At 36.7% G+C, this 24600-nt stretch overlaps 1 protein-coding gene across 2 annotated transcripts in view; it reads left to right on the forward strand.

The window, feature by feature from the left end:
* The window catches only part of FAM91A1 (family with sequence similarity 91 member A1), a 28144-nt gene extending 5421 nt beyond the window's left edge, over positions 1-22723 (forward strand). The window contains exons 5-25 of one of the 2 annotated variants that reach the window (XM_075023922.1): positions 768-835; positions 2048-2161; positions 3226-3316; positions 3750-3773; positions 5585-5647; positions 6714-6820; positions 7583-7621; positions 7727-7839; positions 8755-8873; positions 9298-9410; positions 9612-9698; positions 10464-10596; positions 11271-11419; positions 11893-12027; positions 14192-14305; positions 15246-15318; positions 16570-16719; positions 17227-17334; positions 17627-17750; positions 18840-18909; positions 20312-22723. In XM_075023922.1, coding sequence (XP_074880023.1) covers positions 768-835; positions 2048-2161; positions 3226-3316; positions 3750-3773; positions 5585-5647; positions 6714-6820; positions 7583-7621; positions 7727-7839; positions 8755-8873; positions 9298-9410; positions 9612-9698; positions 10464-10596; positions 11271-11419; positions 11893-12027; positions 14192-14305; positions 15246-15318; positions 16570-16719; positions 17227-17334; positions 17627-17750; positions 18840-18909; positions 20312-20488 — 2171 coding nt within the window. In that variant the 3' untranslated portion in view covers positions 20489-22723. The remainder of the gene's footprint in view (positions 1-767; positions 836-2047; positions 2162-3225; positions 3317-3749; positions 3774-5584; positions 5648-6713; positions 6821-7582; positions 7622-7726; positions 7840-8754; positions 8874-9297; positions 9411-9611; positions 9699-10463; positions 10597-11270; positions 11420-11892; positions 12028-14191; positions 14306-15245; positions 15319-16569; positions 16720-17226; positions 17335-17626; positions 17751-18839; positions 18910-20311) is intronic. The other variant, XM_075023923.1, reaches the window with a different exon arrangement.
* Positions 22724-24600: the final 1877 nt, after the last annotated feature.

A 24600-nucleotide genomic window follows, 5' to 3' on the forward strand; every position in this document is an offset into this window, starting at 1 on the left:
TGAGGAGTATGAAGAGAGGAAAGGCTTCCCTGTTTTTTGTTTTTGTTTTTTTCCCCCTAGTAATTCTGTTATTTTAGCAGTAGCTGCAGGTCAGTGACTGCAGTATAGTGAAGTTAAACAGGTTTATTAACATTTTATCATAAAAACTGTTGTCAAACTAGAAAGTTGGAGTTAAAACTCAGGAGAATATGGGTTGAAACGAATGAGTAGTTTTCCAGTATCTGTTCATAGTTCCTTAATGGTTGAAGGATAGAGATCATAGAATTAAATTTTGATTTGGTTTAACTCAACTATATTTTAATCATCTTCCTTAGAGGCTTATGTGGCCTTTTGTGCTCTAATTCTTAGTTTAGAGTTCTAATCCAGTGTGTGGTGTGGGCTTTGTTAGGGGGAAGAAAAATTATCAACCGAAGTCTGGTACAACTTTAGTTGTGTTAATCTGAAGCATAGTTACTACCTGTTGATGTGAGTGTAGGAAAGATAGGGATGGGATTATTCCCTGCTATCTTGTGACTTGAGTGATAGGGGATTTTTATTTTTTTTTTTGCCCATACAGAGTAAATGAATGGGGATGGATTCTGGTTTTAGATGGACATGGTTCTCTGTCAAATTCAGTCAGAACTGAATTTAGCTCCTATAACTATCCTTTGGGGAAGAAAGAGTAATTAAAATTATTATTCTAGATGTAGGTCTGATTCTTTGAAGAATGTTTTATGTATCTGCAGCTTATACCTGTCATAAGAGAAATAAAACCTTACTTTTTTCAGGTCTAAGACTCCTTGGTATAGGAAGAAACCAGTATATAGATCTAATGAACCAATGTAGGTCTTCAAAAGTAAGTTTGTCTTTAATTACCCCTCCCTTTCCTTCACCCTTCCCTCTGCCCCCATATTATTTCATGGGAAATGAAGAATGGAATAATTTCATGGGCCTGGTTAGTTTAATAGTGTGTCTAATTGAGTGTGACATAGTGTATTGCCAATTATATTGTGTTTCCTGAAGTTAATAAAGAGCTTTTTAATTTAAAATCAACAGATAGCAAAGAAAAAGAGATTGAGTGCTACGTATTTTTTTTTTATCTTATATTTTCAGAGCTATATTTACTCTATGGCACCAGATAACTAATGTCTTCTGGCCAGTATAAACATGGAGTAATGATACTGGTTCTGGAAGTATTATTCCATGTTTCTATGAGTGCAGTTGAGATCAGAGTTTATTCTGGGACAGTCCTTCATCTAGGTGTAAATTTTTGTAGTACGTATGTTTTTCACTAAGACAATGGCGATGAGCCTGAATAGGCATCCTTGCATGTGAACAGCACATGTAGAAAACATTGTAATGACTGTTGGTAGAAGTAGGCCCTTTAGTTCACAACAGTTCCTTCCTTTCTTCAGGAAACTCGTTAAGTGCTCTTGCAGTAGCTTCACAGTGCTCCTTCAACCAAAAGTGTGCTTACCAAAATATGAAGCTGATAGAGTGAACCAAAAAGTAATGGCTAAACAATGGAAGAGAAGCTATTTAGGTCTATAAGTAAACAGTATCCTCCAGTTTTTCTTTCCTGGACTGACACTCGCTGTACTTTTTTACCACCATGCTTATTGAGGATGTGTTGTCCTTTAAAGTAAATAAAATATATTCCTGAAATGTGTTTAAGATCATTGAAACTCTTTAAAATACCCCATTTGTATACTTTGTTTGTTGTGCTCTCTTACCTGTTCATATTAGAAAATGTCATAAATAGTTTAAATTTGAACTTGATCCTGATGTGTTTGAATAGTGTGGTTTTTAATTAGTGACACCTACAATATGGATGAAAATAACAGTATTGGATGTAAATAATTTTTTTCCCTTCCCATTTTCATGTTATTTGAGAGAGGAGGGAAACTTACTAAATGACAAGGCTAGTAGTATTTGCATGTGTCCAGTCTGTGAATATAATGTACCTAAAAATGGATGTTCATAAAAATCAGTTTATATAAAGGGAAATGGCTGTCTGCACATGTGAAGTGCTCTTTATTACTATCTCAAATGGACTGTACCACTGCAGAAATTTTTCAGAAGGAAAACTGCTCACGATCTATTACCTGTGAAACCCGTGGAGATCACTATAGAAGCGTGGTGGGTTGTGCAGTCTGGCTACATCACTGAGGATGACATTAAGGTATTGTAGTGTGGATTGCATCTCTACTTTTGGTTGAATATTGATAGTCCCTGAAAACAGGGGCTTCATTTTGTGTAGAGTACACAAAGATTATGTTGCAGGTTTATAACGACTCTTTTATAGAAATAAAGATTGGAACTAGTGGAAAATGTGATGTTTTCTTTGTTGACATATTCTGCCCTCTCCCTCCTTTGTACTTTCTGCACTATGTACAGTGCTGAGGTGGTTTTGCATCAACCAACCTGTGGTAACTAATGTTCGTGGTAACGTGCTTTGTAGGGAACAAGCAGCAAAATATGTTTTCTTAAATTTCATGTTTAAGCCCTGACAGCTCAGTTTTGACTGAATCTTTACCTTTAGTATAATTAGAATCAGAATGTTAGTGGACTTTATTTGATATATATTTTCATTGTTTCTGCTCCTCGTGTCTCCTTATTTTTATCATTATTTGCAGGTGAAAAACTTGTGAGCTGACTTAATGTTTCATCCTCGTGCTACTTTCATTCTCACAGTTTCTTTTTATAGTCAGCTAGTCGTTTGATCTGGGTTTAATTCCTTTTCTGTAAGTCTTGTTTAGATTGGAACATATTTAAAGCAGTGATGGAATCTTTTTTTTGGCTACTATTTGGAATATCTTAGGCAGTGGCTACTTATATTCTGACATCCCATCAACCCAGAGTAGTTAACCTGAAGCATATTACTTTGATATTGTAAAGGACCTCTTTTTAGAACAATTCTAGTTGTGTGGTTGAACACTCAGTTTGAAAGTTTTAAAGAGCAAACCTATTATACTGTGGACTTCACTTGCCAAATACCTGTGCAATTAAGTACTACAGCATGCATAATTTTGTGCAGGGACAAGAGTAAAAAATTTGAAGACTTCAATGGGAACTGCAGTGAATTCTTCAGTGCAAATATTTTGATCAAGACCGTGGGTTACTTCCTATATTCTTACATTACTTATGACTGATATAAGGCTGAATATTAGGGATTTTTTTGAGTGCTGTTAATTAAGTTGCATAGACTCTTTTCTACAAAAGACTAAGATGATTTCTTTTACCTAGATTTGTACTACATCGGAGAAGTCTGCTATTGATAAGATAATTGATTCAGGTCCTCAGCTTGCTGGTTCATTAGACTTCAATGTAGTTCACAGTAAGTTTTTAAAGAACGTCCTTTTCTGTTTGTGGATTTTGCTTAGTAAATTCTGAGAGTAGTGTCTGAAAACTAGGAATAAAAGGGGATGTAGAAAGCTGAAGCATAAGAGGAGGTAAATACTCCAGAGCTTGTACAGATCGCAGTCTAGATTTTGTAAATGGTTTAACAGTGAGCCATTAGCAGCTGTTGCTCTGTTATTGTTTGATTCAACAAATTCATTCATTAGAAACTGTTGGTAAAGATTGCAGGGGAGGGGGATGTAGATTAGGCAAGAGAAACTAAAATTAAAAATGTCAAGAGTTGGTAATCCTGGGTGGTAAAACTTCACTCCTTGCTTTTCAAAGGAGAGGTTTTGTGATTTTTTTTTTTGTACTGTTTGAACACTGTAAAAATGGGGCTTAAATCTAAGAGGCTGTCTTGTTTCTCAAAGGTCTGCAGCTGTTACTGAAAAATGGTGTGCATGTGTCTCCCCATTTCACGGTAACAAGTATTAAATATAGACAGATCATATTAGGCAAGGGAGTACAAATTCACTGATAAACTCCTCCTTGAGAAGTCTGTCTGTAAATGCTTGGCTTATTACAAGCAATTGAACTTATGCACTGTAGTTTTCCTAAGAAATTGTGGCAGAATTCCACTGCCTGTTACTGAAGCAGAACAAAGCAATCAAAAAAAAAAAAAAAAGTGAGGTAGGTGAAATTCAAGGTCTGGAGTGGATCCTAAACAGTATAGGGCTTAAGAAAATTTGAATTCTGAAAACACTTCATGATCTTTCTCTATAGATGGCCTGGTGTTGCTTGTAGAGAGGGTTACAACTTGGGTTTAGTAGGTTTAGAAGGATCTAACATACCTTTCTACCCTAACTCATGGGTAGAAAAAGAATGTACAGATGATTAACGTAATGGACTGTCAGTAGGATAGAATTTTATGGGGAAAGCAGACTGTTTAGTCCGAACAATGATGCCATCAATACATTTTGGGTACAGTAAGTGCAGATGTATCAGCTATGAGAGCTGAATCTGAAGGAGAGACAGTGAAAAGCACCCTTAGCATGTTGATGGCCTGTAATGTCATCCTGATCCATTAAAGCTGGTTTATTCATACACATTAGTTTGCATAGCTGAGTATATGTCACTGCGTGTGCTGAACAGCAGTTATATTAGCATGAATTCAGCTTAGTTGTTGGTTTAATGCAGGCATTTTATTTAAGATCTGATTGGGGGTAGTAATTTTATTAGATATACTATAGTTACATACACATGCTATAGTGGGGCTGAGCTCTGTGTGTGTGTAAAACACCCTGACAATTCTACTTCAGGTGTTTGATAGCACTTCACCTGAGGATTGTTGATACAATTCCTCCCCACTGTAATGAATATGGTGTAGATGAAGTGATCTTGGGTAACATCAAAGGAACCACTGACAATAAATTTGGCTTATTTTATACTGTGTAATTTATCTTTATGCTTTACTGTTAGACTATAGCTGTTACAAACCTTAAAGTCTAAAGATAACCATACTGAAATGTTTTGCCCCTTCCTTAAAAACTTCTCCCTGGCTTATCTACTCTGCAGAACTGAATTGAGGTGCTTAGCACTCAAATCAATCTCATGTGGGGAAAGTGTCACTTAAAAATCTACCATATTACTGTCTTTATTGTATGCAATGTCTGTCTATATCTGCTGCAGCTTTGCTGATGCCTTGTGCTGAAGTGCCACAGAATTTATCTTTGCAGTTGTGTATAAAAGACTTTCTGTGAAGATGTGTGGGAAGGACATGTGAGGACCATCTGAACTGATGTGATTTAGTTTGTATCCTTGCTACTAAGTGTGCAAGTTTCAGCCTGAGTTAGGGGAGAACCAAAATGTAGCCAGCATCCTCAGCTGACAAAACTAATTCAGGATAAAAAAAACACTTCTTGACAGTACAGTGATGATGGTGAAAACTAAGTTAACATTTAGGCAGAGATGCACTCATCTTTGTCAAATGTAGCTACTTTGATCTGTGGTCATTATACTGTGCTGTCCTGAAAGTACTTCTAGAGCTCTAAGTGTATTGCATCAGACTGCAATTAAAGAACTCTGGTTTAGGGTAACACCTGTGTAATATTAGATGTGGTTTATTGATCCATGCATTGCAAAGTCATATGCTACTGTGGAGGCTATTAGGAAAAATTACTGAATTGGCTGATGGGGAAGCCTACTTTGTATCAGTAGTACTCTGGAAAATGCTTTTTTCTAAAATGATGTGCTTTTATTTGTAAAGGTTTGTATAACAAAGGATTTATTTACCTTGATGTACCAATATCTGATGACAGCTGTATAGCAGGTAAGTAAATATTTAATGGTACTATACCTATGTTTTCTTGGTTTTGTTTCAGTTATCCTGTAGTTCTCTGTCTTGGAAGCTGCTTGTCTCTGTGCATGAGTTTGCTTAAACAAAACATTTGAGCTATGAAATGTTTTCCTGACTAAATGTTTTCAACAATATTAAAACGTTTTAATTGTGTATAGGATTTATTTCAACTTGAATTCTTAGGTTATTTTGTATGCATAATCAGATGAGATTAAAAGAGTCATGGCATGAATTAATAAGTACCCTCCTATATGTTTGTAATGAAAAGGAAGAATAGCATAGAGGAACATAGTTGCCTTACCAAAAGGACATGGGGTTTTGACTCCTATTTTCTAGACAGATGCAACTTTTTTATAAGTATTGGTTCCATCCTTCATGGTCTTGTCACCTCAATTATAGTCATGCACTGTCTGGGGACTATGTAGGAGCTTAAACTAGCACAGCATATGGCTGCCCTTTGAACAACTCCTTATACTATGTTAGTTCTCAGGGGTTTCTGAATTCAGTGTAATCTGCAAAGACATAAATCATTTGGAACCTGGCCATGCAGAAGTACCGGTCATTGCTGTGGTAAAGATCAGTTAAGTGAAAGTCCTCTAAATACAAGAGACTCAGTGTGTAGATAATAGTTTTGGGAGTATCAGCTCTGGAGTGTGTGGGTGGGGTGTATTTTTTGTGTCCTACTCCAAAGCTATGATTTAATCTCCATCCACATTACAAAATCATTTTATAGGCTGGATAACTGGAAATTATCTGTAGTGGATGAGCGAGAGAGTGCAAAGCTATGATATCAGGTAGAGTGGCTTTAGTTTTTATAAGAAAACACACTGCCAACTATTACTTTTCTTAAGGAGCAGGAGCATTTTAAATACCATGTATACTGTCTTTAGGCTTTTATTCTTTGTGACTGGGAAATCCTCAAAATTACAGGTACCATGAAAACTAAAGAAGTGTAAATTTATTTTTCCCTTTTAATGCAGTTTCAGTTTAATAAAGAAAGTTACCAAATTGTAATTTTGCAAGTAATTCTTCTTTTTAGTGCCACCACTTGAAGGTTTTGTGATGAACAGAGTGCAAGGTGATTACTTTGAAACGCTCCTGTACAAGATATTTGTTTCAATAGATGAACACACTAATGTGGCAGAGGTAAGTAAAACTTTCCCTGTGTCAGGGAGATGGGAATATTTGAAAGGGCTCAAAGCACTCTGCTGAAAATACTAAAGGCAGCGATGTGGATCGATATCAAGTTATTTTATTTAGAGGTATTGCCAGGCTTAAGATCCAACCTGTTTCTTCTATCTTGAATGTAACTTCTACAGTGCTTCAGGCTTGAAGTGCTTCAATTCAGTGAAACAATTCCATCAGGTGGAATGAATTTATACAAAGGTGACTAATGTAGACTATTTCATATGACCTAGAACTGAGTCTGTTTTGCTAGTGTGAAATAAAAAAAATTAAAATAACTTTTTTCTTTGGCAGTGAAACATGCAGGGTGTTGGCTTAAAGTAGGAATAACTTTTGCATATTTATAACTTTAATATGAAAAATATGTTTTCTTAAGGTTTTACTGTTAAAACTTGGTGAATAAGTGCCTGAAAAATACCTATTAAATATATCCAGGATTTGTTTCCCTCCTTGCCTGTCTTGTGATGTACGTGATTAACCTTGAAATGACACAGTGGAAGATAACCTCATATTTCTTTTGCGTGCTCTCAAGTGTGGCAATTATGAGACTTCGTCCTCTTTTTTCATCACTTTCGATAAAGACAAAATTGCTGCTACCAGTACAGGCTGGGTTTAAAAATAAAGAAAACCAACAAAAAGATGCCGAAGACCACAAGTGGGTGAATTACTCTGGATTGTTAATACTGTATTGTTGATGTTGATTCTTCTTTTTTTTTTTTTAAGCTTGCAAACGTCCTAGAGATTGACTTATCTTTAGTAAAGGTATGTGTGTACAATGCATCTGTTGAACTTTATATGGAAAGTTCACTGTCTTGCAACATGGTTTTGTATAGCAGTGGCTTATTATGTGTATGTGTGTTTCTTCAGAATGCTGTGTCCATGTATTGTCGGTTAGGCTTTGCTCATAAAAAAGGCCAAGTAATAAACCTGGATAATCTTCATCCATCGTGGAAGAATGTTCCTTCGGTAAACAGACTGAAGTAAGTGTCTTCATTCTTTCACAAGACTTATTTTTCTCATTGAAGAGAAAGCTTAGAACCAAAATCTGATTGTAAAGCTATTGGTTGCTTTCTTTGACTTCTGCAACAACAAATCTCACTTGGCTTTCTAATGTGTATAATGACAAGAATACTTGATCATCTTTAATCTGAGGATAAGGGGTGGTAATTTAGCCTGGAAGTTTAATGTACTACTTTTGTTGCTGTTACTTAGTGCTGGCTTTTTGACCTTTAAATGCCTAGTTGCTCACTGCTGAAGCAGATAAGTGTACACTTGCTTTAAACTCCTGGGGCCGGAAATAACAGCTGTTACTGTGCTAGTACAGAGACACTGTCTCTTGGCACTGCTGTCAGTGAATATGTACATAAAGTTTGCTTGCTTGTTGTCAGGTACTGTTGCAGTTCTGTTACTAATGCCCTCACATGTATGCATATCTATATCTAATCTTGGGAAAGTGATGTTAATACCAATCAACAGAGGGTTCTCCAACTTGGAGTGCCAAGTTGCATTGATTAAGAACTGTCAGGCACTTTTAGTTCAATACATATTAAGCTATTTAAAAGGGCTGTTATGCTGGAGTTCTCTTTTAATGCTAATTCAGACTGTGAGAACAAAGTGAATTAGATTTTTTTTTCCATTGGATTCTTCTTCAGCAATGATGGTTTGATTTTTTTTTTGATGTCTTTTTCAAAATCTGGTATTTTCAACCCCCCAAATAAACTTTTCTGCTGAAGCAGGACTCTGAGGGACATCAAGCTTGACTGGTTTAGGGCTTAGAAGTATTGAAAGGCATGTATCAGGTATGCCTGTGCATGGACTAACTAGCACTGGAAGGCAGAGATAGTTCTTTGGTGCTACAGTGACCGATAGATGTGGATTTTAATTCACATTAATAGGAGTACTTTGGACCCTCAAAAGATGCTGCTTTCATGGGACACTGGGGAAAACAGAAGTCCTATACAGGAAGCTGGGTCATCAGCCACAGATACAGATACCAACAGTCAAGATGATCCAGGTTAGCACTAACAGTAAACTGTAATACATTAGGATCAATTATTTTTATATTGCTAGAGTGCCATAGGCTGTAAAGGGGTCTAGAAACAAGTAAAACACAGATTGTGTAGATCCATTTTTCATATGGCATATACAGTGGGGGAGGCGGTGCCTACTTCTTGGTTTAAAATTCTTTAGCCAAATGGCTTTTTTTCTGAAGATGAGGCTGATCTGTATTATGGATGTCAATTGACGCAAAGATACCAACTTCTGAATTAAGTCAATCAGTAGTTTAGTAGTGATAAGGGAATTCTGTTCTATTCAGTATGGCAATAACTAATGTGGTTTTTTCTCTTCTATTTTTTAATAGATTTGACTTAAACTTGATGATTTTATTTTTAAATAAAACAAATGTGATAATATATTTTCTTTTTGTTCTCTATTAGCTGAAACAGCCAGCGTGAGCAGCCTGAATCTGTCTAGTGGACACACAAAGCGTATTGCCTTCCTGTTTGATTCTACTCTTACTGCCTTTTTAATGATGGGAAATCTTTCACCAGTATGTCAAAATTGTTCAATGTATTATGTCAAGAATAAATATGTAGAGCTTTAAAATACTTTGACTTCAATATGATACAGCTGTAATTATTAAAAAAACCTTCTGTATTGTTTGTTGCTAAGAAATGTTTTTGCTTAATAAAACTTTTACTTGCCCATTCCATTCTCACAGAATTAAGGCAGTTTTGTTTTGTTGTTCCAGAACTTGAAAAGTCATGCAGTCACTATGTTTGAAGTTGGGAAACTGTCAGATGAGAGTCTTGACAGCTTCTTGGTGGAGCTGGAAAAGGTAATCTGTTACATGTTTGACCAAATGCTTTTTCAGCACTTGAAGTGTTAAAGGGGCCAAAACCCCCCAGTATTTTCATTGTGTAAAACTGCTTATTTAGTAATACAATGATAAGAACAAGCACCTTATCATACCAAACCTAAGTGGTTCAGTTAAAATGTTTCTTATTTACAGCATTTATACCTCTAGTGACTTTCAGGGACACACTGTGCATGTATATGAATGTGGTGAGTAAAGTGAGTTCATGAACTACATCTGCCTGAGTCTGTGTGTACACACATCTGCATTAGGGCTTGTTCAATGGAAATAACTTTCCTTTTAGTAAGGTGTTAATATTTCTGAAAGTCTGCACATCACTTTTGTAGGAAAATTTGACGATTATGTGCTGGAATATTTAACCTATCCACCTTTTAAAGATAATTCTAGAAGGACAACTGTAGAATTATGTAGGAGGACTGCTGTTAATTGCTGTATCATTTTATACCAGTCAGGATGACTGGACATTTAAATCCTTTTACCTGAAGACTGAGTCATAGTTCTGATTTATAGATGTTATCTTTGTGTACTTTTTGACCGTTTGTCTAGCATGGCCAAGACTTACTTTTCATGTAATAGTTGCTGTAGAACACCTTTGCATAAAAGCTGCAGGGCTGTTACTCAATTACGAAGCTTTAAAATGCTAATTTGTTGATCTTTCCTTTTGTGTAATTGATGCTTGTGGAAGCAACCTGCTACTTGTATGCATTTATTTTGTTTCTTGTTTAGGTTCAAAGCACAGGTGAAGGGGAAGCACAGCGGTACTTCGATCATGCACTTACACTGAGAAACACAATACTGTTTTTGCGGCATAATAAAGACCTAGGGGCGCAAGCTGTACAGCCTGATCAACCAAATAACGGTACTGTGAATGCTTGTGAGGAAATCCTTCTAAGTTTGTTTACTTATCTGCCACGGACTCAGCTTTCTGATTAAACTGCTGTTTCAGAAAGCAGTCCTATCCTAAAATTTTGAAGCCAAAACAGCACTTTTGCATCATCCTTTGAGCCTGCATTACTGGGTTTGCCTGTTGAATGACATTTGGGTGCCAAGTCTTGGACTTAACCTCCAAAGCAACAGATTAAAGCACAATAATGGCAAGACAAGCTGAACTTGGGAAAGAGATTGGTTTCAAATCCTGTGCTCCTGAAGGCCATAATAAAGGAGTCATTGTTTATTCAGAGTTGTTCTGTCAAAGAAGCATTTTTCAAGTCATGAAAGGGAGTGTATTCTTCTAATGGGGGTAGATTTTTTTTTTTTCAATCTTACTGAACTTCCTCAGTATCTCTGTGCTTATTTCTGGGATCAGTTAGTTGGTGAGGAGCAAGCTGTAGTTCTGTGCCAGGGAACCGTGTATGACTGGAATTGCTGAAATTATGTACAGATTTATTAAAACTCACCCCAATAATTTAAAACTTAGTTGTGGAAAATATTGTATTCATGGCTTAGCAGGGGGAATGGAAAACCTGAAATCATATTTTGGGTTTTATGTTCCATCTTAAGTGATAATTTAAGAATCTTATGTTTTCAACATAGGGTTTCCCTTGGACCTCTTACGATGTGAGAGTTTGCTCGGCTTGGATCCAGCTACCTGCAGCAGAGTTCTCAACAAAAATTATACTCTGCTGGTTTCCATGGCACCACTCACCAATGAAATTCGACCTATTAGCAGCTGTACACCCCAGGTGAAAAAAATACTGTGGGTTTTCCCCCCAGTATCTAGTAATATAATATAATATCTTCTTAATAGCTTTGTTTTGAATACATCTGTTAGATGTCCCTTTTAAAGTGACTCAATTATTGTCATGTAGAATAGTATTGAAATTCACCTAAAAAAATTTAGTGAGGAAAAATGTGAATACTTAGGAAATTAAAGTTTGTTTAATTTATTAACAGTTTATCTGTTCAAGTAGAGTCAATGACAGATATTTTGTTCTTGAATTTATATTAATAGAAAATACCTTACTACCACCTTTCTGTAACGAGTCTTGCAATACTGGGCTAAGTACCTAGAATATCATAAGTAGCAGAGTAATACATTTGAACTCCTGTTATAGATTTATATTTCTTTAAAACTGTTGATTCTTAAATGATATCTGTAACATATAACAGTTGCAATATTAAGTTATTTCTAATTTCTTGAATAATCTCTCTTCAGCATATTGGACCTGCGATACCAGAAGTCAGTTCAGTTTGGTTCAAACTGTATATTTACCATATAACTGGACAAGGACCACCCTCTCTGTTGCTCTCTAAAGGAACACGTCTTCGAAAACTTCCAGACATTTTTCAGGTAGCGTATGCATGAATTTATTCTCTCTCCCTTCTCCAACCGTTTCAAAGATACACTGTACACTATTTAGGGATAACAGTTGAAGTCAGGGGTACAATTCATTATAAATGATGTACCTTTTCTAGAAGCAAGTTTTACGTAGCATCTTGATTTGTTTCCTTTCTAGGTTCTGAAAAAGGAATGCTACTTACGTCTCTTTTCTTGTCACAATGTGACTCCAGGGTATTTGATGCCACCCCTTTCAATTCTAGTGTAAAATGTGGTTCTGCAGTCATTGTGAATTTAAGGTTGTAAGCCTATCCCTAGAGTGTGTTACAAAGATGTAGAAGAGCTATATCAAAAGATACACGCCTAGTATATTATGCTTTTTCTAGTATCGTACAAGGAAGGACTCTTCTAGATATAACTTTGCTGGATTTTGGAGATGGCTAAGATGATCACTTCCAGCTTGTCCACTGTAGAAATCTGTGATGGAGACTTTGAATTTCTAGGCTGTAATTCTCCCTGCAGTTTAAATGACAGAATAATTTAATAAAGGTTGCACTAGGTTGGACAAAAGGTCTTCCTAGCCCAGTAGCCTGTGTCTAGTGGTGGCTGGAAGTAGGAAGAATAAGCACAGTATGTAATATTTCCTCTTAAGACCTTTCCAGCCCACCACGTGTTGTGGTTTGGAACTTCCTGAGCTGTATAATATTTTGTGTATATAGAGGTTGTGGAATTCTTGTCTCTGCAGTGATCAGTTGCTCTCCCAAATTCCTTCCAGCCTTGAATCCACCTAACTTCTTAGCATCTGTACAGTGCTTTGGCAAGGAGTCCCACAAAACAGTGCCAGGTGATCAACTCATGCCTGAAAGACTTCAGATGCTGCCTTCTCCCATTCTGTCTCTGAGATGCTAATAAGGACAAATGTGCCACAAAGGAGTACTGTTAGGTATTCTGTATACTAGGCAAACCTCGGTGGAAGTGGCCATGGCAGCTTCTGAACTTGCCTGAACCAAAAATAATTTTATCTGTTGACTTTGATTTGAAATGCTGCAGATGCTTAGCAGCATTTGGGTCTTGCTGCTCACAGTAGAATTAATAAAAGAATGTTGTTCAAATTTATAATTGCAGAGAGGCCTCTACAGTTCTCATCACATCATTCTGAGTAGATACTTGAGGAGCTAAATACTTTAGAACGGTATGGAGACATTCAGAGAGGGATGTGCATTCTTTAGTGTACCTACATCAGCAGTCCTCTCTGGCTCTAGGATTTGTAGATGTATTTTCCATTCCTCAAAACTCTTTCACATGTTCCTTCCCTTTCAGATTTCAAAAATTTTGTAGATACCCATATTTCAAAGACTTACTTTAAGATAACATAGGATTAAGTGAATCAAGGCTTCTAGAGCAGAAGGCATTTTGTGGGCCATTGGTGATGAGCTTGATTCAAACCTTAGTCTGTCATTATCTTAAACTACCAGTAAATGTATGGATTGTGCACTTGTATTAGTAAAAAGCATTCAGTGTGGTAGCCTTGGAAAACTTCAATACTGCTTGAATATCAGTGTGCTGATAGGTCAGGTTTTCTTGTACTGAACGATCTCACATTCTGCACAATCACAAACTTATTGGAGCTTTTTTTCCCTCTGCATGCATATGTGAATGCTTCTGCTACTGTTTTGGAGTGTCATTTTCTTAAGGAACTGTCAAGACATTTCTAGAAGTCTTTCGGAGATGCAGGGGAATTCAGTCCTGAAAACTGAGAAACTAGGAAATTACTTCCTAGTCAGTGTTCTTGTCTTCCTGTCCTTCCCCCTTGGATAGGTGTTTTGGGGATTGATATATCTTTGTTCTCTGTTGACAGTGTTAGTTTATCTAGCTTATATTTTGCTTTTAAATTTACGCTAAGAGGCTGTTGCGATGGCCACATAGCTCTAAAGGAATTGGTGACTGATATCTCCTGTTCAAAATAGCATCTTAAGTTTGAGGTTGGCAAACTTCTGTCTTTACCAGGAATATGAACATGGGTGATCCTTGGTACAAAGTATAACATTGTAGAGTTGTAGTTACCTGTGGTAACTTTCTAATTGTAACAATATGCTGATGCCTAACTCCACTATTTCACTTTACATGCTTTGATAGTCCATTACTACTGTAAATATTCTTAATTTCTTTCTTCTAGGGCTATGATCGCTTACTAATAACATCTTGGGGTCACGACCCAGGAGTAGTACCTACTTCAAATGTGCTTACAATGTTGAATGATGCTTTAACACATTCTGCTGTTCTAATTCAGGTACAGAGTGCTCTGTATAAATGATGAAAACTATGCAAAATTTTTTGAGTTAAGCTGTTACGTGGTAGAGGAGATTAACAGTGTAGGAGAGCTACACTTCTGCCAAGAGCTGAAAAATATGTTTAACTTCTGTAACCAGTGCTGCTATGATTCAGTGGTGGTCAAGACATGGGTTTTGAACTGAATGCATATTATGTATGCATTATTGCATTATGGGCAGACGTAATAGAGTTTTGCTAGCTAGAAATGAGATGTGGATTTATGAGTGTTGGGGATATAGGAAACTGGAATGAAAGTGAAGAATCCACAAGCTTTTTAGACAGCAGTGGTAAAAGGAATAACAGTTCATGCTCCCCGTTACAAGAAATGCACTTTTTTGGAGTGCATGGTATTTAGCTGTTACAGTAAAGTATGAGCAGAACATGCTATTTATTACAACCAGCAGAAATAGTGGGTTTGTCTATTTGGAGAAGTAAAAGAGCTTCCTATTCTGTTTCTTCAGTTCAGCTGAAATCTCAGAACTAATCATTCAGATAGATGTCTAATATTATAACAAACATAAAATTACACATTCTCAAAGGCCCACTTGTGACAGCCTTGACTGCTCAAAAATGTTACGTACTTAGGGGCGGAAACTCCGTTTGCTCCACAAGTGCTCAGCGATTAGGAAATCTGTTTATAACCAGTAATTAAAGAGAAGAATTGTTGCTCTTCACTGAAATTTAACCTCACGGTGTTTACTTGCATGCCTTTTGGGGGGAAGGGTGGGGTATTTGATTTAATTACTTCAGCTAAGCAAGAACTTTAATGTATAAATATCTCATTCTGGTTATTTCTTTCATCAGCTTGACTTGTACTCATTAAAAGGGAGCACAGGTAGGACTAAGCTAAGCTGATGAGTATATTTTTTCTGTTCCTAATTCAATTTATTGGTGTTCAGGGTCATGGCATGCACGGAATGGGAGAAACAATGCACATACCTTTCCCATTTGATGAAGCTGAGCAGCAGGGAGGTAACTGACTGTCTTTTAATGTAATCTCTACACCACCATATTTTTCTCGCACACTACCTTGTGCAGTAAGGTTACAATAATCCTTTTAATACAAATTTTTTTGGACTTACAAGTCAAGTTAGATGAGAAAATTGAAAGGATATTTGAATGGTTGACAAGTCTGTTCTGAGCTTAGAGATACGGTCGTCTTCCTTCTATCTTCTCTGTCCTAATTAGGCTGTTTTCTGGCCTTTCTTCTCTCCTAGCACAGATGTAAAGAAGTAACTTCCACAAACACCTTTGAATCTTTCTTTGTGCGTACTTGCTTATTAACGGCATAAATAAATCTTCCATATATTCTATTCAGTGTATCTTAACTGTAAGACAGGTGAGACCAAAACTGAACAAACTTATCTTGATTAGTAGCACTAGGAACTATTATGGAGGTTTTTCCTCTGGAAGAGCTTTCTTAGCAAAATCTCCTATTCCTTCAAAGTCTGCCTAGCTCAACTGATTTTGAAAGGCAGGAATGAACATGTTCTGAAATACTCCTTGATGAGTACAACCCAAGCTTTGCATAGTTGAGGCCATAGCCTTCCCAACTGAGAGCTGTCATAAAAATGTGAATTTCCAGGTATGAAATCTAAAATTATTTAAGCTACAACTTAGCTTTATGTCTAGTTGGCCTGGATTTTTTTAACTTCCTAGTTTAGTTTTTACTAGGTTCAAAATTAGTTACTTTTATATTCAATCTCTCAGGGATGTCTTTCTTCCAACTTGATGCTAGGTTAAAAAGCTTGAAGGCAGAATCTCTAAGTTCTAGCATGAACAACTCAATGTTGAAACTCCTTGTTAACCTCTAATATTGTATTCTAATTCTTCAGAATTTCAGATATGTGGAACATGTATCTTGTATTGAATTTACCATAAAAGACTCTGGCACTGAAAGAGCTGGACATCTGATTCCTAGCAGAACCTTGCCATCCCTGCTGTCTGTATGTGTCTGTGTGTGAGAGAGAGATCGTCTTCTGTTTGTATTTTTCCTTCTCCTTGGCTCTTTTATTGTACTATAAAATACCCATTAGTGCTTGGTGTGGGAAGACTGTGATCATTTATGTGTTATCCCAGATCTACCAATGTGATCACTAAGATGGAGCATTACAAGAGAGAAAAAATCCAGATAAAAAACTTAGCCTGGCTTAGAGATGAACTATATGGTTGTGGAGGAGGCTTCTTGTAAAGTAAGCTGGAATATGTGTTGTTTTCTACTAGATTTCTCTCGTGTGAACATGGGCATTCATACGGCTTTAAAAATACTGAGAAACAAAGTAGACTTGCAGCATTTTTGTGGCTATGTCACTATGTTGAATCCTTCAAGTCGGCATGCTAACAGAAAGCTGAGCGATGCTTCTGATGGAAGAGGTGGGTTAATAATAATTGTCTTTTTTGGCTGCGTTCCCTTAATTTCACATACAATCACTTTAGCAGAGGTGAACAAAGGATTAAATACTTTGATTTGGAACTCTGCAAAACACTATCCAACACAGGTAGGAACCCTTTTTGAGTGTAAATCTGTTGGCAGTAGGCTTGCTTCCTAATTCTTCTTTGCAACTAGGTCAGAAATAGCACATACAGACTGAAAATCACTGGACTAGAAGAGTCAACAGAAGAGAAAAAGAATAATTTCAAAATATTAAAAGTAAATTGTGTCATTTTTATATGCCAGAACTTAACCTCACATAAGTGTGTTGAGGATCCCTAAGTGACTCTTTAGTTCTAAAATGAGTCAGACCCTATGTTTCTCCATATCCCTTCCTCCAGTTTTATAGCTGTATGGTCTTTGGGCAAAGCTTGTGATGTTTCTTACGTCAGGTGGTAACTATACTTATATTCATCTACATGTTTATGTAAGAATTACTTTACCTTTAGGAGAGGCTGAACTAGCGTCAGGATCTGATGTAAATGGGAGCACAGAATCATTTGAGATGGTAATAGAAGAAACCTCAATGGATTCTGCAGTCAAGCAAAGCCTTGAAGGTAAAAGCATGACAAAAGGCTTGTACTAAACATTTTCAGTCCAATGAGATTGCTTGTTTTTAAGGATCTGAACACGTTCTTGTTTGATTATTGTCTGGGACAAGTGCAACACTAACTGTTCTTCCTCCTTAAAATCAGATTCCCTTAAATCTTTGAGCAGTTCAGTAAATGAACTGTCTTTAAAAGTATGAACTGTCCAATGGATCCTGATCTGAGAACTTGATTCTGGGGTCAATATTCTTGCTTTTGTCTTTTCTTAAAATTTGATTGTCTCTTGGTTTTCTTTCTGTAGTACCCACAACAGAACTGGAATGGGTTCCCCTGGAATTATGCTTTGGCATTCCACTCTTCAGCTCTGAGCTGAATCAGAAGGTCTGCAGAAAAATTGCCACTCATGGATTATGTAGAAAAGAAAGGTGAGCTGTAATTTATCAGCTACAGGTTTAACAGGTTGTATGTGTTATGTCCAGAGCTTCTGCAAAAAATGATACGTGCAACTCTAAGAGCAGACCTGAGCTAAGTTTCATAGAGTACCTAATTCTAGTGTGTAAGCTGGTTGCTTTATATACCAGCTATAATGTATAATCTAGTAGTCCTTAGTTGTGAAGGTTAAGATTAGGCTGGTTTGTTAGTTTCTGCAAGGTGAAATTTAATTCTTTGTAGAAAACTGTCTATGAACAGATCAGGAAAAAAAGTAAATTTGGGTGTCTTCCTACTCATTTCCCCTTCCTAGCCTAGCATTGGCTTTCTTTCCTCCTCCTAACTGTTCTGGGGTGGCGGTGAAAGCTTACTGGTAATGCTTTGATATAAAATGCATTTAGTTCTTGTGGAATTTTTTTTTTACTATTGGTATCTTATTTGCTAAGTTTAGTCATGGCTTATCATCAAGCTATCTTCTGCTTTTTACTGTAGCTTTTCTTTATGAAAGATTACTCTTTCAATGGTGGGATTTTTGGGTTTGGTTTTTTTTTGGTTGGTTCTCTGTTGTTTTTTTGGTGGTGATTTTTTTGTTGTGTGGTGTTTTTTGGTGTTTTTGGGGTTAGGGTTTTTTTTTTCTCCCTAGGGCATGGTACTGGAGACCAAAAATAAGTCTGCTTGAAAACATGGCTGAAGGATTTTATTATAGTAGTTGACCTACTTTTTTACAGTGTGTAACTAATCTGCTTCTTAAAAGTCTTGTTACCAGACTGTCCTAGATAAGAATGAAATATGATAAAGTATAATATATTAATATCTTATGTAAAATAGCATTTTTCAATTGCAATAGTTTCACTTTAGTGCGTTGTAAGCGGTAGGGAAAATAGCATTTAGCTGACTAGACTCGAGCAGATGAGTCGAGCATCGCTTCAGTGATGACAATATTATCAAGCTTTTTGTGTGAAAGCTTTTAACTTTGTCACATAGTGTTAGGTACTACTAGAGTTACTTGTGAGCAAGTCACTATGGTGGTACTTGTAAAAATTTGTGCACCTTGGATGTAACTTCTTCTCTTTTGTTTTTGACAGCCTTCAAAAACTCTTACATTCCAGTAGAAAGCTGTCTCTTCAGGTCCTTAATTTTGTTCATTCATTCCAGGTAAGGAGCAATAATCCAGATGTAAATCATTCTGTATGGTCTGTCATCCCTTTTTGCCTTCCTACTTGCCATTCTTGGGTGTATGGAAACATATGTGGTTTGTTTTATTTGCTTTTTCTTTAAATTGTAATTGTATTAAGAGTACTATCAGCCTCAAATTCTACTGGTAGCAAAAAGTGAGTACTTCCTTATCCCTTTTCCAGCCTTATTTAATACTTGTCTCTTAACCTCTGTGGTTGCATCTTGTGTGTAATTAGTTTCTTTTTTTTATGGGATTTGCACAGCAAAATTGTTCTTCACTCCTGTTGTAACACAGCCTACTCTGCTGGTTACTTGGTCGCTTCTTAGATATGTTAGGGAGATCTACTGCAAACCATGGATATGCTAATCTTTTGAGATTTTATCTGCATCTCAAGTCAGCTGTGTTCCCTTAGGAAAAAATTAAATACATTAACATGTATTTCATACCAATTACTTTTTCACTTGTCCAAAGTTCCTCTAGAACTTGGTGTTGAATGAGTATAAATATGTAAAACTGCATACTCTGGCAGGATTTTAAGAGCATAGATAGAGAATAGGGGTCTTGTGTAGCAAGCAAGGAGGAATGCCAGGTCTGCAGCCTGCTATAATTCTACATGGAAGTGTATGCTAGCAAGGCATGTATACATGTAACATGGAATCTGCTTAGCTGCTTATGTCTTATGATACTTTTCTCTAAAATTCTATCTTTCAGTAAGGTAAGGAACTTGCAGGTTACTTAACCAGGTGGTGGTATGGATGGTGTGATCCTGAAACTGCCTCCTCATGGGAATGTTGGAGATTCCCAGTAGGTTTGAAGCCTTGCAACCATCTGTCAAACAGTCTCAAGTGACTTCTGTCCTAATGTCTTAGGTGTTATCTCAGAGATACACTTTTCTTGGTAATGATCATAGAGTGAAAAAAAGAAGGTGCTGAAGTGTTTTTTAAGCTGCGAAAACCAAACTTGTGGGAAACAAAACTAATCAAAAGATAGTCAAGTCAGTGCCTCCAAATACATATACACCTCTTAGCACAGTATGGGATAAATAGCAGTATGATAGTTGTCCTGAAGATTTTATAGCTTTAAATTCATTTTGCTAGGTCTTCCCTTCAATTTTAAGCCTCAGGCTTCCCTGAAGGTTTCGTGGAAGCCAAATAATGCATGCACCAGTGCAGCTGAGGCAACTGTATGCTTATTTCATGCTTCCTTTTGTTTATTCTGTTTTTTATTTCCATAATGATTTGGTGTTTATAGGATTAAAGTAACACACTTCAGAAACACGAAGTGTATTGGCAGATTAGATTAGCCTGTCATATTCTACCTGTTAAATCCTTCATTGTTTGTCTTGTTTTTAAGGCACTCTTTTCTTCCTTTTGATTTTAGGAAGGTATTGCAACACTGGATCAGCTCCATGATGCTGGTTCTTCAAGTTTGCTTTTGCAGCCTATTTCTGCCGATATGGGTGTTCCACTTCCTGCCAAGAATCTCATGTTCAAAGAAGGTGTCTTATCTGAATGGAACGGATGGTCCCCTTCCTCAGTTTTTTTCAACCACACCTAAGGAACAGGTCAAATAGGGATTCTCATGCATTGATCACTGAATGCCTTTCTTCTATTATGGTTAATTCCTAGTGCCAACCACTAAGAAGTGTACTGCTGCTGCAGCATAACCCATGTAAAGGTAGTGTTACAAAAACGTGTTGTGTTGCAGTATTGGGGAAGTGCTTAAACCGTCTAGAACTTGTTACTCATTACTGCATATCTTGCTGCAACAGAGAGCTTTTTAGCTGTCAGCACTATTTTTATCTTGAGACAATCTTTCTTTTATAACTAAACACACCGTTTCTAGGCTTTCTGATGATTGTTAAATTTCTATGCTGTCACCACAAAATTGCAATAGTAGTTTTCTATGTTCGTTACTCAGACATAAATTCTGTTTAGTTTTGTACTGTATTACTGAAAATCTTTCTGTATAAAGGTAAGAGATTTGGCTCTTCCTCTGAAAGCTCAGTGATACTGTTTAAAAAAAAAAGTATCATGGTGATATGGGGCATTAAGAATTGTTGAATTCTGCAGTTTGGCTTAATACTGGGGCCTTGACAAATCAGTACAGTGGAAAGAGATTTGGTGCTTACAGGAGGCTGAATTAGACTCAATGGCCTGCTGATGACTTAAGGCCACTTTGAAGATGAGTGGTGCACTTTCACCTCTGGTAGAATTTGATGGAGGTGCAGAATTATGGAAGGGCTGAAGTGGTCAGCTCTGTTCATGGGGTTCTCCATGATAATATGGATTCATCTTGATCTTTGTATGAAACCAGGAGTGTCTGAGATTTGATCACACTGGGAGTTAGTCCCTCATTGTTATTTGAAGCTGGTGATGATTGCTGTGGGAAAACTCCTGATGTCATAAGTTGAGTTTAAGGTAGATAACTAGATCTGTCCTGTTGATTAATGTTTGAAAGAACAGAGCTCTTGATTTTTCACATGACAGTTGTTAGCAAAGGAAGATAATAGCAGAGGTTGTGTAGGCAGAGACTTCTCTGCATCTGTTTTCCTTGAACCATTACCTGCTGATTATGACAAACGTTAACAGTGAGCTGTTTCATCTAAAATCATGTTCTGGCTCTATTTGTAGGGGATGATTTTATGTAGTGTGATTTCACTTTGTTTATATTGGGCATTAACAACTTTCTGCCAGCTTAAAAAAAGTCTGTCCCGTTTAACACACAAGGAGAACTGGAGATGTAAAATGTTAGGACTTTTAAACCAGCTGTCTAAAGTACTCTGCCAACTCTCTTCTTTACTGGAACTTCCTTGTTTTAAATAGTCATAATTAAAAATGAGACTTAACCATCCTGTCATTACTAGCCTACAGTATGTAATGGATGAAGAATCTGTGGCATAGATGATGCTGGACAACAGCAAGGAGAAAAATGGCAACATATGGGTTTGTATCCTGTTCTATATGGCTGTAAGAAAAAACATCACAGAAATTTGAAAAGGACAAACATACCACGATAGGATAATGCAGTGTCTTCAGTTACAACTGTGAAAATTCCTTTTTTTTTCTTTTGCTTTATATACATTCCTAAAGTGTAAGTGTAGGACTTGTGCTCTAAGAAACTGGAAGTCTGTAGTACTTCAGTTTGCTCAGTGCCGCTTTCTTACATCTGTTTTGGTTTTGTATTTTACCAACAGCAGCTGAACTTACTATTCTGCATATATTACAGAGTTAGCTTATTTATATAAAATTGGTCATTTACACTACAGTGACTTTTGTACTGGACATGCATACTCTCCATAGCATTTTTTTAAGTTGCCTTATTTCCTTCAAAAGAAATTAAAGAGGAATTAGATGCCAATCTTCTAGAAATGGCAGAGGAAACATTTACTGTGAGAATTGTCATGTGGAGATTAAGCCAATATCTAGCACTGTAGAGGAGCTAAGCAGTGGTGATGGCTTACACCTTCAGTGCTATAGATGTTACTTTAAATGCTACAGTGAGCTGTAGTAGATGAGCTAGTTTGGCGTATTGTATTGAATTTTGCCATGCACTGTCTATACTAGTACGTAAAGTGATGATGGTGCAAGTTGTATGGAAGTTTGAAAATGGATGAAAATTTCTTGTTCTCCCTGCATATTTTTCAGTGTTACTAAGTGAAGGATACCCTTTCTTATTACATTGTCTAAAGTAAAGTTTCTAAATAAAAGTAGCCTGCTCTTCAGAGTTGTTTAATACCCATAAATCTTAGTTAATGGTGAAAATTCCAGATACATTGCAGTTTTTTTAGAACTCAAGCCACTCTAATTTATGTGCTTCAACACTAGTTTAGGAGCTTAAATGTTCAAGTCTGCATATCTGAAGTTTACCGAATAGATTGCAACCAAAGAAGTTCATAAAATACCTGAAACTCAACTACAGCTCCAGTGCTTGGGATGGTCCAGAGGCTTTACTCAGTATGTGACTATTGTTTTAAATATGGTGTAAAAAATAAGATCTCAAAGATCTTCATACCAAAAGAATCTATTTTATATTGTATTGCAAATAAAGACAAATTAAATCAATTTCTTTTCTTCAGGTAGTTTTATTGACAATGGGGAAAATCACATGCATTACACACTGTAAAGCTGTTTTAAGTTTCTATCTTCAGCAAGATTTTTAACTTGCAGAAGAGAGGTTGGCTTTGTGCTCTGGCACAACCCAAGTAGTATTCAGTCTAGATGGATGTACCTGAAGATGTTCAGGAGCCAACTAGAAAGTGTGTTATGTTTGTTTTCAGTTTTTTTGATCATGACTTATTTCACAGTTCTTTCTTCTTTTCCCTCATCATTCTCAAATTTTCCTTTATTTTCTTGTTCAGTGTTCCAAATGGTTTGTATTTTGAAGGTTTTTAAAGTACGACTGTAACTGAATACAGTTGCACTCTTCTAATGTGACATTGTTAATATTATACATTGAATTGTACAAAGTCTGTGTTCAGTTAAATTATTGGCACATGTAACAAATGTTTACAAATAAACTGTGGTGTAGGTCAAACTATGTGCAGAATCCTTCACATGCAGTAGTTTTCTTCTTGGGCACAGTGCTAAAATGTCACTCTGTCACTGCAGTGCTCAAGATTACCAAGTGTCATCAAAGTATCTTTTTTCCTGTATGCATGCAATTCTGCAGAAGTGCAGTTTTATCAATGGAAACCCCTTATTTTAGTGTAGTCTTTTCCATGCTCTATGCTTAACCTGTAAGGAGAAGGGAAAATACAAGAGGATGGTGGACACTATCTCCTTCAGCCACAATCTAAACCTGTAGTGTTTGATACTTGATATTTAAAAGCACTTGTGCTTGTGGTGTCTTACCCATTTTCTTTGACTAGGAACTTGGAAGAAATGAGACCAAAATTGTTATTTGTTTGTTTCTTTAAAGTAATCTCAGCCGAGGATTCATCCTAGCGGTGTAACTGCAGAGAGTCTGACTGATTACAATATAAAAAAGAAATACAGACCTAGATCCTAGATGGTGAATGACATCTAAAAACCTCCTTCCTGGGTTTAAACCTTCCTTTATTCTATTTCAGATTTTCTTGAGAATGGGTATGTAACTACCTTTTTTCTTATTTTTTTTCCTTCCTTCTCAACCCTGAGTCCTTTTGTTCCACTTGAATACTCCAAATGATTGCTTCTTGCTTTGTCATCATGATAGAGCCCAAGGCTCCTTTTGGACCACAGATGAAATGTATCTGGTTTTATTGTTCAGCACTTAAAGCTAATATTAATCCTCCCCCCATCCCCTGGAACAAAGCCAAGCTTTTTAATGCTTCTTGAAGAGGGCTTTGGGTGACTTTGATAATCAAGATGACTTGCTTAGGAACACTTGGTACAAGATGCCTTTTGGAAATGGGCCTTCTGGTGAGCTGAGACTGGGCAGGGTTTAGGAATTGAGCTAGGCTCGGAAACATAAAGTACTTCTGGGGCTGCAGTGAGGTACACAGCTCAGGGTTCCATCCTGTACACCTGGAGCTAAATGATGCATGATGTGGTCAGGTTGAGCAAACTTGAATCACTGTCTTCAGTAATGCAGGCTTTAGGGTTGCAGGTAACTCCTTGTATCCTTGATTCTTTTGTTAGATGATTCTGCACAGCTTCACGAAAGTGAATCAAGTATCGCCGTGCAAA

The sequence above is a fragment of the Buteo buteo genome, chromosome 3 (genome assembly GCF_964188355.1).
Source record: "Buteo buteo chromosome 3, bButBut1.hap1.1, whole genome shotgun sequence".
Taxonomy (NCBI): Eukaryota; Metazoa; Chordata; class Aves; order Accipitriformes; family Accipitridae; genus Buteo; species Buteo buteo.